The sequence below is a fragment of the Drosophila serrata genome, unplaced genomic scaffold, assembly GCF_035046125.1.
Source record: "Drosophila serrata isolate PLE 108 unplaced genomic scaffold, ASM3504612v1 contig_241, whole genome shotgun sequence".
Lineage (NCBI taxonomy): Eukaryota > Metazoa > Arthropoda > Insecta > Diptera > Drosophilidae > Drosophila > Drosophila serrata.
This window is the reverse complement of record NW_028257139.1, coordinates 251,854-265,548: the sequence shown is the minus strand read 5'-3', so window position 1 is coordinate 265,548 and position 13,695 is coordinate 251,854. Positions and strand designations below refer to the sequence as shown.

At 35.3% G+C, this 13,695-nt stretch overlaps 1 protein-coding gene across 1 annotated transcript in view; it reads left to right on the top strand.

Annotated features, from left to right (window-relative positions):
• Positions 1-13,462, top strand: part of Nlg4 (Neuroligin 4) — a 50,787-nt gene extending 37,325 nt beyond the window's left edge. Inside the window, exons 13-14 of the mRNA XM_086831684.1 lie at positions 3,307-3,805; positions 11,772-13,462. Of these exons, the coding sequence (XP_086687810.1) occupies positions 3,307-3,764 (458 nt within the window). The 3' untranslated portion in view covers positions 3,765-3,805; positions 11,772-13,462. The remainder of the gene's footprint in view (positions 1-3,306; positions 3,806-11,771) is intronic.
• Positions 13,463-13,695: the final 233 nt, after the last annotated feature.

Here is a 13,695-nt window from a genome sequence, read left to right as displayed (position 1 = left end):
ACCCCACCCCCTTTTCCACCAATTTCCTGTCACATGCCCTGCTAAGTATACTATATAATTTTTCCCTCCAGTTTTTTTTTCATAAATCCCACAACTGTCAACTGGGGGGAGGGGTAGGGGTAAGACCGGAAACGGCTAAATTCAGCTATAAATTGACGTGAGTGAGTCAGAGAGTGGAGCATGCTTCATTAATGCGACAACCGTGGGACTGTAGCCCCCCTGACCCTTAACCCCAAACCCTTTCATCCCTACAAACCCCTTAGCCACTATACAACCCACATACAAACAGGACAGCACAATTGGCTGCACTTGTGTGTCCACTTAGTTGGGCGAGCAAAACCCACAATATCCACATGGTAGAGTGGTTGCACTCATGCCCCACCCTTAACCCTTTGAGCCCTCTCTCCACCAACTCCTCCCCATTGGCCACTCCGCAGTGGCTGGTCATGTCCGTGTGGTCAAGAGAGCTTCGTGCAACTGGCAGTTCGGTTTTATTTCCCTTTTTTTGAGTTATGCGCGGCATTTCCGGTCTTGTCATTTCATACTAATCAACATCCGTTGAGCGGAATTTTTGGGGGCAAGCATTTTTGAGTGCATTATTACGGCGGCAGCATCGATATTTTCGGGTATAATATTTTCAGTGCGCCCCGTTATACGCATTTGTTGCAGCATTTGCATTGTAATTGCAACAGTGCGTATAAGTGATGTGCATATAAATTACATTTGCTTCGCTGCGGGTTGTCCGGTCAAGCAAAAACTTCCAGCTATGGAAATTGAAAATTTATTGCATACGACCACGTGGCCAATGCCCGGTTGGGGGTCGGTCTTCGTTCCGTTCGGTGCGGCTTTCATTACAAATTACGCATACGCACCGTTGTTAATTTCATATTCATAAATGATGACCACACTCCTTGGGGAAATTGCACGAAGCACTTCAGCATTTGCGGTCCCTTCTCCACGGGTCCCACCCGTGCCTGGGTATTTTTGTTAGCAACAAAAAAAATGGTTAAATTATGCCTCAGTTGAGGCCTTTGGTCGACTTTGATCTCCGTCGTCCAGAAGCGAAATCTCGTGGCAAATCTCCGAAAGGCTCTACTCTAACTAGCCAAAAGCCAGGCAGCATAATCCGGTACATTTGATGCTGAATGCTCTCTTAGGTCCAGTCCATTTGGCCACTTGACTTTGCCCCAAAAGGGGCTGCCCATCAAATCCCCAGAAAGTCCGAGCCATAAACATAAAAAGCAAAAGGGCCCAGTCCTTCGCCTTCTACTGCTGCTGGTACGCTCTGCCATCGAGTGTACTTTGTTGAATTAAACCTCTAATTAGTGAAAGCTGTTTTTAGCTGGGATTAAAGGTTGCCCAGGGACATCTTGAATGACTAATGAATATATCTCTTTGCATTTTTAAAAGATATAGGTCTAAGAAGGAGCTCAGAAAAGCCAAAGAACCCAGCATGATTAAAAATGTTTCTGTTGGGAGTCTAGGTACAACGGATTCCAAACTCAAGGGGATAAAAATAATAAGCGGATGGTTTTGCATCTAGAAAATTAATAAAGGTGTTATAACAAAGCTAAAGTGGAGTCCTAAAGCTCTCAATCTTTTAAGAAATTTTAAGAAGAGGAAGGAAACTGAAAGTTTATGCAACATTATGATATTGTCATGGTAAATAAATTGATTTAAAAAGCTAATTTAATTGCAAATTTATATCGATATCTATTGAATAAATTATTAAAATATTTGAGGGATAAATTTAAAGAAAATTTTGGATTTTGAAATTGATTAACTTAAAAAAGAGCACTCACTCCAAAAATCACTGTTTTTATTTGTATATAAATCAATTTAACATATTGGTTTGCCTTATATAAATAATACTAGACAAAAGGACGATCATCCTTTGATTTTGGTCCTTCGAGCCAGGAAAATGACTTAAAGTACTTCATTGACACTGCAACCATATCGTCTATTTGACTACAAATATTAATGACTTTTATTATATTTTCACAAACATAAAGAGTACCCAAACCTCGATATATATATCAGAGATTTATTCAAATACAAACTTTAAATTTAATTTTCTGAGCAGACAAAGGCAAAGTTGATTTCATTATTTCAATTATTAGAGTTTCATGAAAATATCTTAATGTACTTATCAGAAATTTATTTACTATAGTCTCCTTTATTATCTTCTCAACATCAACTAGTATATTTAAGAGAACTTAAACCCTTCCTGATTTTATTACTACTACAAAGATATTTTAAACTCAAAGTTTCCGTGCAGAACAAAATAGCAAATGCAAATTTGATTAAATCCGTTTCCGGATGAATTCACCTCTCAAGTACGAAATGCTTGAATATCCTTATTCACTGCAAACTTATTGCTTAATCGCAGCTAGGACTTGCAGTCACCAACTTGAGTTTTTATTGCGCCACCCGCCGTCATTCCTTTCCAAAGAGTTGCACCGTTTTAGTGCCGACTCACCAATAAAACTGCATTGTGTCTGTGGAAGAAAGGCAAACAAATTAGTTCTGCCCAGACACACACACACACACACTCAGAGAAAGAGAGGAATAGGAACAGGAAAAGGACCTCCCAAACACACAATGAAGCCTCTCGGGAGTGGGGTTGGCATCAAAATATTAGACGCGTCAATAGCTTTGCACATTTTGCGCTTTTGCATTTCGAAGGCAATCATGGCGACAAGTTGAACGACATCGAAATGTGGAAAATGGGGAACCCCCCTCCACACACACACACATGCTTCCCCAGTTACATTGCCAATTCAATGGAACAAAAAGTGCAACCAGCTTCGATGACGTACACACATACTCTTTCACTCACTCTATGAATGTGGATGACGGCGGCGATGTCGCCTGCGGATGAAATGGGAATGTGTGTTTAATGGTTGACATTGTTGTTTACAAATTGACTTTTTGTTGCTGCCGCTTCTGCTCGTCAATAAACATTTGCCTGATAATATGCCAACATGTGCATAACGTACATAAGTAGCTTACATCCTCCAACCTTCCAACCTAACAGAGAGGAAAAATATCGAAATATCGATTTTTGGGTGTTATGAAAAACATAATTAAATGTTTCTGGTTTGTTTAAAATATTCATAAATTAAACAAATTTACCAAATTAAAATAGTATTTTTGAGAAACTATTTAAAAACCATAACTTAAAATTTACATTAAAAACATATGGTAATTCCCTTGGCTGTGACTCTTCCTCTAAAAATTTAAAGTTAACACTACAACTCTTTAAAAATTCTTATTCAAAAACGTAATGTTTTTCTCCTCGTGCAGCAGAACTTCAGCAATATCAACAGCAGCAGTCGAGCAAACATCAGGCCAACGGAGCTGTCCTCACTGGAATGCAATCGCACCACATACGCGGACCACGACCTCCGCTTCGTACCGCCTCCTCCACAACCACCAACAGTAGCAGCACCAACTCGGCAATGGGCGTGGCCGTGGGCGGTGGTGGTGGCAATATTCTACTCGATCAAACGCCTTCCGGTGGCAGTAGCAGCAGCGGCGTGAGCAGTGCTCCAAGCTCCTCAAAGGGGCATCACACCCACTCCCATTCGCATGCCGCCCACCTGGTGCATACGCATGGCGAGGGCATGGTCCTGACCTCCGCCTCGCCCGTCAGTGTCCAGCAGCAGCAGCACCAACAGCATCAGCAGCAACATGCACAGCAGCAGCAGCAGCAGCAACAGCAGCAGGTGCCGCAGGCAGCGATGGACGAGATGCGCGTCTGATAGGTATCGGTCTTTGAGTTGGACTTATAGTCATCAACGGGGTGAGTTTTTTTTTATACAATTAATTTAAAGAATTATAATATTTCTGAGAAAAAATATGAGAAAGCTTTAAAGATTTTGTAGTAGTTTTACAGATTTATTATCAGTAGTAATTCTGATTCTGATTCTGAGAGTTCTTTGGTTATGTAATAACAAATTAAACCAATATTATTATACTATTATTGCACATTAAATTACATTTTATATTGATAATTCAATTTAAGTATTAAATGTATAAGTAAAATCATTAAGTTTTTGATTGAACTCTTTATAATTTCAATAACTCTTCTTATTAATTTATTCTCTTAAAATTTCATATAAAAAAAAAACAATGTTGTTTTATTTATTTTATAGGAATGCAGATTGTGTTTCAAACAGAAAAATGTGAATTTCTTGAAAGATTTATAAATTATTCAACTCAACTCATTTGTATCCCAGTCCAGCTTTATATCATTTTCTTACTAACCTGCCTTTATCCCTAACTTATGGCGCCTTATAATCCTTGATATCCTTTTTTTCTAAAGGCAACGGTCTCTAGGGATTCAGAGTGAACTCATTGTGATTTTTCCCAATTTTTTTTCGCATATTCATACCTATAATATTTATTATTCATTTCGCGTCTTACTCCATTCGTTGGTGCAATATTTGTGACGCCACGTGGGGTATAAAAAGGATACAACGAACTTGGGTCATTGGTCAAGCCCTTTCACGCCGATTTATTTAAGGGCTACAAGCACAAATATTTGTTTTCTAAAAATAAAAAACTAAAAACTCAAATTTCTGGGCAATTACAAATATAGTCAGAAACCCCCTTTAAAATATAGTTCCCAGCAGCACTGCTACCTACAAAAATGACAATCATGTCTGAACCCTTCACAGGACAAAAGAAGAAAAACCAAAGGTCGTGACGGTACATTCCAACACAAAAAAAAGGTAGAATAAAATATCTGCGCACACAGACTCTGATCAAAAATAACAAACGGCATGTCAAACATGCGGCAACAAAAAATGCTGCCTCTTTATTTGATAAAATAAAAAAATAATAACAAAAACAAATAAAAATAAATATGCACGAAGCATATAACCGAGTTCATGGTTCAAGGTGGACTCAAATGTCGCAGCCACCGGGATGGAAAAATGACAAAGAGCGGGCGTCCGAATACCGAAAAAAGGGAGAGCTTTAATGGAGAGTTTTTCGCAGGACAAAAGGGCAGCAAGAAAACGACGAATAAAATATAGGTATTAATACCAAGGCAAAGGGAATGAAATTGTAAACGAAATGAAACCTGGAGCCACTAGACCCGGCCATAACAACTAGCAAGGTGCAAGGCAATTTGTGGCATGCAACTTGAAACCGAGCCCTCAACTAATTTATGAGCCCAGTGTCGGGGACTCTAGAAATTCGAGCTAAACCAAATTAAAACTGCAATGTGGCCAACAACAAAAAAATTGGGTAATTGCATTAACTGAAACCCAGCTGTGACGCACACTGACGCGGCTGTCAACTCAAAGGAAAAACTGAGAAACAGAATTCTAAAGTTGAAGTGAAGCAAAAAGTTAAGGCTAAAAAACAGTTGCGGAAAATTGTATAACTTCACTGGGAGTAAGAGTTTTGTAGTGCAACAAGCGACATTTAATAATAAGTTAAAATCATTATATTTGACGAGAGAATTGAGAAGAGCTATATCTATAAAAAACAGGCATCAATATAAATATATACAATTATACATTAATAATTGGTGTTTCTTAGAATATATTGTTTTTTCACTCCAAGAAATTCTTATTAATTATTTTATCCCGGTAAAAAAAATTTATTCAATATGAATGAAATTATTTTAAATTTTCTGAATTCCCGTATAGATTAAACAAATATTTCAAATATAATTTAGGCTTTTCTATCTATTGCTTTCACATAATAAGATTCCTAATTTTTATTCATCTTAAAAACGACATTATTTTTGTATTTCTCCCCATTTAAAATTCTTAATATTTTCATATATTTTTTTAAATTGTAATCCTCTTTAATAAGAGCCTGCGTTAAAAAGATTCTGCCACTTAAGTGTTTTTTATCATGTACTTTTCCTGCCCACTTGCAGGCACTTGTATCAGTGCTGCCAAGTTATACCCTCCCATTAAAAGCTAGATTCTGAGCAGAAATAAATTAAAATAAAATAAATATAAAAAATAAATGCTGAAAAACAAGCCATAACCAAATACGGAAATGTATAAAAATATATATTTTTATTGCACTTACCCTCTGTTTCTTCTACATCTTTGCATTTATCAGTGGTCATGTTATGGCTATTTTGTTTTTGCTTCTTGCTTTTAACACTAACACAACACTTTGAGTCAATATAGCATAGAAAAACGATAATCGAAAATTAAGAAATACGCTAAACTAAAGGCAAACATTTATCCATACATACATACATACATACATTTTTCCTTTACATTTTTGATAACCCAAAACAAAAACAAAAAAAATATTAAACACACACATATGGGAATATATTTTTTTTCAATAAATACAAATTATTTGGGACTTCCCAGTAAGAGCACTCAACAAAAAAAAAAAAAAGAGAATAAGGAAACACTGCAATTCATAACTCGCTTTACTTCACTTGTCCACCTTTCCACGGCCATTTGATATTAGAATATATATATATATATATATATAGAATAGAATATATATATATATATATATATATATGTACATATATCTTCTACGGGAACGCCGCTGACATAACTGGAATAGGTGATCACCGCCAAGCTTTTGTTTTTGCTTCTTGCCATACTTACCTATGTTTTTGCTTCTTGATATACTTGTGTGTACACTTTTTGCTTATCATCAAAAGCAGTGCACCAAGAAAACTGCAACCACATTATTAAAACACTTTGGCATTACAAATACACATAAATGTAATTGTATGTATGTATGTACATGAATGCATTTGGTTGAAAACTAAAAGATAAAACACACACGGACTGGAAATATTTGATTGTTTGCTATAATAACACGTGATCATTATTATTAACTCTTTAAATGAATAAAAGAAACTAAGCGCATGCCGAACTTGCGAAACTCCATCTGGTGAGCTTTACCCAAAGGAAAAGAAGAAGAGAGGGAGATAGAGTATTAGAGAGAGTAAAGTATTACCAGATGATAAGGTGGCCCTCTCTCTGAAAGTTTATTATCAGTGGAGATCTCAGTTTCTCAAATTTCATAAGCTTTTTAATTTTCAAATAAGCTAGGCCTGAAATAAGTTCAACGGGCAACACTGACTTGAGATGTGGGTGTGCGGGCATGTTTGTGTGGGGTCAGAACACTATTTCACCTGGCATACAATTAAATTTGCATTTCTTGCCTTTTTTGTTTAACCCACGATGCCCTGGCAGCCTCCACTCTGGTTTCCTTAACTTTTAGCTGATTAACATTTCTGCGCTGCTGTGCTCTTGGCCCTGTGGAAATGCAATTTTCCCTTCCAGCCAAAGTGAGAGCAGGGAGGGGGCCCAGGGCAAATGGCAACTTTTATGTAAATTTACACCCACTCACATTCACACATACACCATGGCACACACAGGCGAATGGCACACACCCGGACACGAGGGCGTGTCGAAGTGTGTATGTGTTAAAAGCGCAATAAACATTAATTTCACATTCTTTTACTTTGAGCCACTCCACTTCGGGTCCTTATACTTTGTTTAAGTTCTTCCCTCTTCAGTATATTTTTTTGCACTTGGTGAAATTATGATCAAAAGATTCTTCCGTTTCCGAAGAGAAAGGGAAAATGAAATGAAAACAAACGTTCAAGGGGAAAATATTAATATTATTATTGATAAACGTATAAAAATTAAAAAAATAATGCATTGGCAATGAAAGGATAGATATTCTATATATCGATAAAGTTTTGGTTTTTTAGCAATACATGTGCTATAAAATAATATTTTTTTGATATATTAAAGAAAGAAAATCAAATTTGTTTATTAATTTTTCAATAATATAAATATAGTTCCGATCAAACCAGCACCTAGCCATGCGCCCCTAGGTGTACGACTACACCTGCACCGCTCTTCGTTTCTCCTCTCTTCTTTCTTATTTTACTAAAGCTATCGTGTTATCTATTAAGCTTAACTATTTTTATAAGCTCATGCCCATTAATTTTATTAGAAGCTAAGCTTTCCGATCGCAGCTCCGAATAAAATAATCGAGACATACGTTAATCAAACCTATTTAAGGGTATAGTTATTTATTACCTTAATTATGTTTGTCGTCTTCTCCAAAACATATATTTTACCAACAAATGCGATAGCGGGTGATATATTTCCAGTTAAATTTTAAAATGTTCATGAACTTTTGAATGATATTTGGGAACTTATCATTTAAATCTAACGTGTATTATTAAACCCTCCCTTTTTAAAATTTAAACCTTAAACAAATCTCTCAACGATTCACATAAAACTCATTGATATTTTCTATATTGCATTTCCATTAAGTAGTTGGTAGATAAACATAAATAATTGGAATTTACTTGTTTGGATTTTCAAACTAAATTTATGTTATGTGCTCATCCAACACATTACTAATCAATTGAGTCAACAAATGAAGGAAAATGCTTGAATTTCTCATTGATTTTGCACTTATAATATCATCAATTGAGGTTTCTTTGACTGCCATCTGTTGTGATTTGTTGGTGAAATTATTTTGGGGCCTGCGGGGCTGACAAGTTTGCTGTCGAGAAATGTGGCAAGAACTTTAGTAAATTGTGTGCTTAAATTTCTTAACACCACCGTTAGGGCACAATCTAAAAGAGAATCTTGTTTCTTCAGCACACACGAACTCCAAGTCCTCGTGGACCAAATATACTATGTAATTAACGCAAAACTTTCAACTTGCATAGAGTCCCAGAGGGCTTAAAGTTAGGTGGATATGGAACAAGTAGCAGGATCTGTGTATTATAAGGATAACTTATAATAACTTATTTAAATTTAGAAATGCATATGATAATATGTCTGCAATGTCACTGAAATTCATAGTTTATAGATAAAAATTACTATAATAATCAAGTCCCAGAGAGTTTAAGGAATAAGTAGCAGGATCTGTGCATTATATGGATAGTGTATTTAAATTAAGATATATATCTGCATCAATTAAATTGAATTTCTAAACATAAATTTTTTCCGCATATTTTTAAGCAAATATTTAAAGCTTAATCAGTAAATCATCTCATTATAACTATGGGGGATTATTCTCCGCTACCTATATTTCTTTAATTAAAGTTAATTATACCTGGTAATGAGGTTCCTTCCACTTTTTAGTATTTATGAAAATGAGCTTATGAACCTGGCCAAGTTTCCGACACTTGACTGATGTTTATTGTTTCTTTAAGAAGAGTCTTAGCCCACCCTATTTCCCTGGCCCCCTCCCCTGGAGGAGCAGCACAAGATATGCAAAGTGGCTGCACAAACATGCGCGTAATACGTTAATGATGGTTCCCGCCCCCCATTTACGCCCCCCTTTGGCCAACCCGTAACATGCACACATTGTAGCCGCGATTTGCATTACGCGCATTACTCAGTTCCCTCGTTTTGACGGGGCTTTCACGACTTTCTTCCCCTTCTTTAGTTTTGGTATCTTGCGAGGAGAAAATCTAAGCTCCACCCTTGCCCCTCTCCCTTGGTTACCACTCCCAAGCATCCTCCCCCCTTCCCTTGGTCCATCATCACCACTCCAGTCAACAATCTGCGCCAAATTGTGCGCTCAACTGTGTGCAGCATAGCGTTCCCTCACCCACCCCCACTCCCCATTAACCCTTGCTAGCCCCAGCTAGAAGGAGGCCAAAAAACCAACCCCCAACCCCCCACTTCCCCTTGGATGGCCAGAGAGAGCTGGCAAAACAAAAGGCAGCCGCGCATTTTTCGCAACTGCACTTTACTTTGCACTTTTCGCTTTCTTTGCATAAATTCTCGCCATCCCGAGTTTACTGTACTGCAAAAATGGGCACGCATAAAGCGAGAAAGAAAGAAAACAAAATTGGTGGAAAGGTTTCAAGCAACAAGACTAGAAGGTACCCTCTACAATAAATGTATAATAGAATTTTAATTAACCAAAATAATGTAAGAACAAAATGCAGCAAAAACTGTGAGAGCAATATTAACTGCATAATAGGAACTTATTCCTGTTCGTTTTCAGAAATGTATTACAGGAATATATATGTGTATATTTATAAATAAAATGTAACAACTAAATTAGTAGTCTGAAACATAAATGTCAGAAAATAGCGATATAGTGATACTTCATCGATATTTGAAGATATGCTTAAAAATCGAAAAGGAACGGTGTTTTTTTTAATTTCAGGATTTTTATAAAAAGAACAAAACATCTTCATAATTACCGGAACTAAATCAATTTACATGAAAATCAATCATGAATATTATATATTAATTTTAATTTTAATTTTGCAGTAAATTAATATCAATTGCATTATTTTTCGATCTTTCAAATTTACATTTGATACATTTACAATATTTTCTATATAATATTGATATGAGTGCAATATTTGTGATAGTTTGATGTATGATATCGAAATTCCACTATTCCACCATATATGTACATACTTACAATTGTTTATTGTTCGTCATGCGCTTATCTTGTTAATTATTTTCACAGATTAGCCAGAAAATATTACCATCTGAATTTATTTTAATAAAGACTTTAAGCAGTCACAAATAAAATACAAAACTATTAAATAACAAGTGTTTATCAATTGATATAACAAATGAGTCAAATGAGGAAAATCAGATATTCAGTATAAAATCAGAAAACTGAGATCTCAAAATCCCATTATTTATTTCAATCTGCATCTATAAGTAACTGATTTCGGTACACCCCCCAAAACATCCTTTTTAAGCGGTACAAAAACACAAACACCGATAGTGGAAGAAAAACTTGAGGAAAAGAACGCTGGAAAAAAAAAACGAACTGAAAAAAAAGTAAAGCTGAATAAATATGGCATGCAGCTGCTGCAGAAGATTTTTCCCGCTGAATTTTAAACTAAACACAAAGGCATAATGGAAAAATGGGAAAATAGAAAGCGCCAACAGAGCGCAATGAAGTGTGCGGCCCTGAGAAAGGCGCAACATCAACGATTCCTCCGACCAAATGGAGCCGCTCACCCGATAGTACAGATATGCAAAATTCTAGCGATATACCGCGGCCAACTGAGTGGCACTGATGGGGCTGCACTTTTAGCAGGCACTGTGTCGTAAATGCTGATGGGGCTAGATGGGAGTAACTGTAAGGAAAAATGTCAAGATTTTTTTAAAAACTATGGTGTTTGGGATGATAGAAGGTCTTTTAAGATATGTATAATCTGAAGAGTAAACGATTTCCTATAAAAATAAGCATTTTAAATAGGCAATTATTCTTAATTTGTATTAAAACTAATTGATTTAAACCAAAAACTGTTGAATATTTCAATAGTTTATGCTTTAATTTTATGGTGTTATATTTTTACTTATATATAATCAATAGGATACACGAATTTCTGTATATATTTAACATTTTAAATAGGCAATTACTCTTAATTTCTTCTAACATTAATTAATTTAAAACCAAAACTGTTTAATAATTTAATACTTAATGGTATACTGATTCATTTTTATTGAAATGTATTTATTTTCTCTTTGATTTATATGCAAATTACCATTTAAGAGCATGGTATTAAAAATCGGCTATTAGGATTGTCAGCACTTAAATCTCATTAATTTTAACACACAAATCATGACTATTTATGAGCTGAGTCCTTAATTGCATTAATTCAAAATAATATAGTTCTTTCAATTAATTTGAATTAAATATATGATTTATCCGAATTAAGAATACATTGTTCTTCCATTTATAAAATGTAATTGTATTTAATTTTAATATTTAGCTTATCAAAATTAACAAAATCTCTCTCCTCATTCCAGCTCCATAGAAACACTGCGAGCGGAAACGCCCGAGGAGTTCTATGCACCGAAACGGGCGGATGATGACGTCCAACTCAATGGGACACCAACCGATGTGAATGCAGCTGCCGCTGTCATGGCGGGAAAGGGAGGAACTGGAGCCGGAGGAGCTGGAGCTGGAGGTGACCACAAGCAACGGCAACTGAAGAAGCTGCGATTCAAGCGGGAGATGCATGCCCTGGCCCTGGAGGGCGGCGATGTGGCCCGGGGCTACTGCTCCTGCGACGAGCAGTGGACGAACTCCTCCTCGCCGACGTCCACAACGACATCGGCAACCATGTCGCCGACACTGCCAGCGACCGGAAGTAGCAACGGGCGCTACGCAACCGGAAACGAAGGCGGCAGCGGGATCGTAAAAATGGCGGCAACGCCGTCAGCGACGGTGGCGGGGAAGCGGGGCGGAAGGCTCAAGCAGCAGCACCATGTACGCTTCTCCGATGAGAAGAACTTCTCGGATTGAGGATAAAACCAACTACTAGACTGCACCTAATCTCTGTTTAGTCATAGGCTAATTCCCCCAACAGGAAAAAATGGGGAAATCAAAGAAATCATCAGAAAACCAAAAACAAGTTGCATTAAATTCCGTAGATAAACGTAAACGATAAGGAAACCTGTACATATAGCTCGAGAATGTTAGTTAAATATCCGTGTTTAGTTGCTCGATAGATCTGTTGTGAACTATATATACGCATATATATAAATATATATGGTTATAATCAAGCTAACGATACATACAATTCGTTAGTTAAGTGTAGCACAAATCCATTTTTTCCACTCATCAACAAATTGAAGGCAAACAAACATTTGATGGAATTTGTTGGTAAACGATAATTCTGTTAGCGGCCGTGTAAATACTCTAGTCAAAATAAACATAAAATGTGGTAAAATTTACTTAAAGTAAATTTATGAAAAAAGTAAAATAAAAATCACTAAAATAACAAAAAAACGCTCAAAATAGATAAGGATCAACTAAGACAACAATGAAAGGCATAATTGAAAATAAATAAATAGTTTATCGTTTAATTATTGCTCTAAGGATGAAGCATAAAAATGTGTGACGCTTCTCCTTTTGTGTACAAAGCAAGATAAACAAACAGTAATTAATTTTCTGATAATTTTTAACCACAATTTCAATTTATTAATCAGCAACAAACCTGGAAATCTCTGCCTTGACGAAATGGGTCAATTTAATTCAATAAATCTTATTTTTATTTGTTTCTTTCTTTATTTTACAAATATAATAATTTTAAAAAATATTCAATAATATTATTATCATCTTATTCTTATAAAACAAAAGACTTACCTCAAACTAACACAAACTGCCAATTTATCAACACATTTATTATACTTTTCTTTAATATTTATTCAACTCTGTTTAACTCTTAGAACTCTTCCATTTTATTTAAAAATCATTTCGATGAAAACACATAGAAAGCGTCGCCAAGAAAGCACAGATAAAATATAAAATATTTGTACTTTTAAGAAGGAAATTTATAATCGTCTAGTTTACATTATAAAAGAATAAAAACAGAAAATCCGAATTGCAGAAAACACATAAACTAAATTAAGTGATTAATATGAAATAAAATTAAACTAAACGAAATATAAACAAACCATAAAAACTAAAAACAATAAAAACTAAATTAAAGAAATATCAAATGGGTTCTTTTTTATAATAATGGAGAAGAATCATTAAAAAATAAGAGTACATTTTAAAATTTTTTATAAAAATTAAAGGGAAATTTATTAAGTTTAATTCTGCGTTAGCAGAAAGGTAAGATATATATTTATTTTTTACTATAAAATATATTAATACAAATAAAATTAAAGGTAATACGTAAAGGTAATAAATATATTTCAAGATTTGTTTTTAATTTTCTTTCTT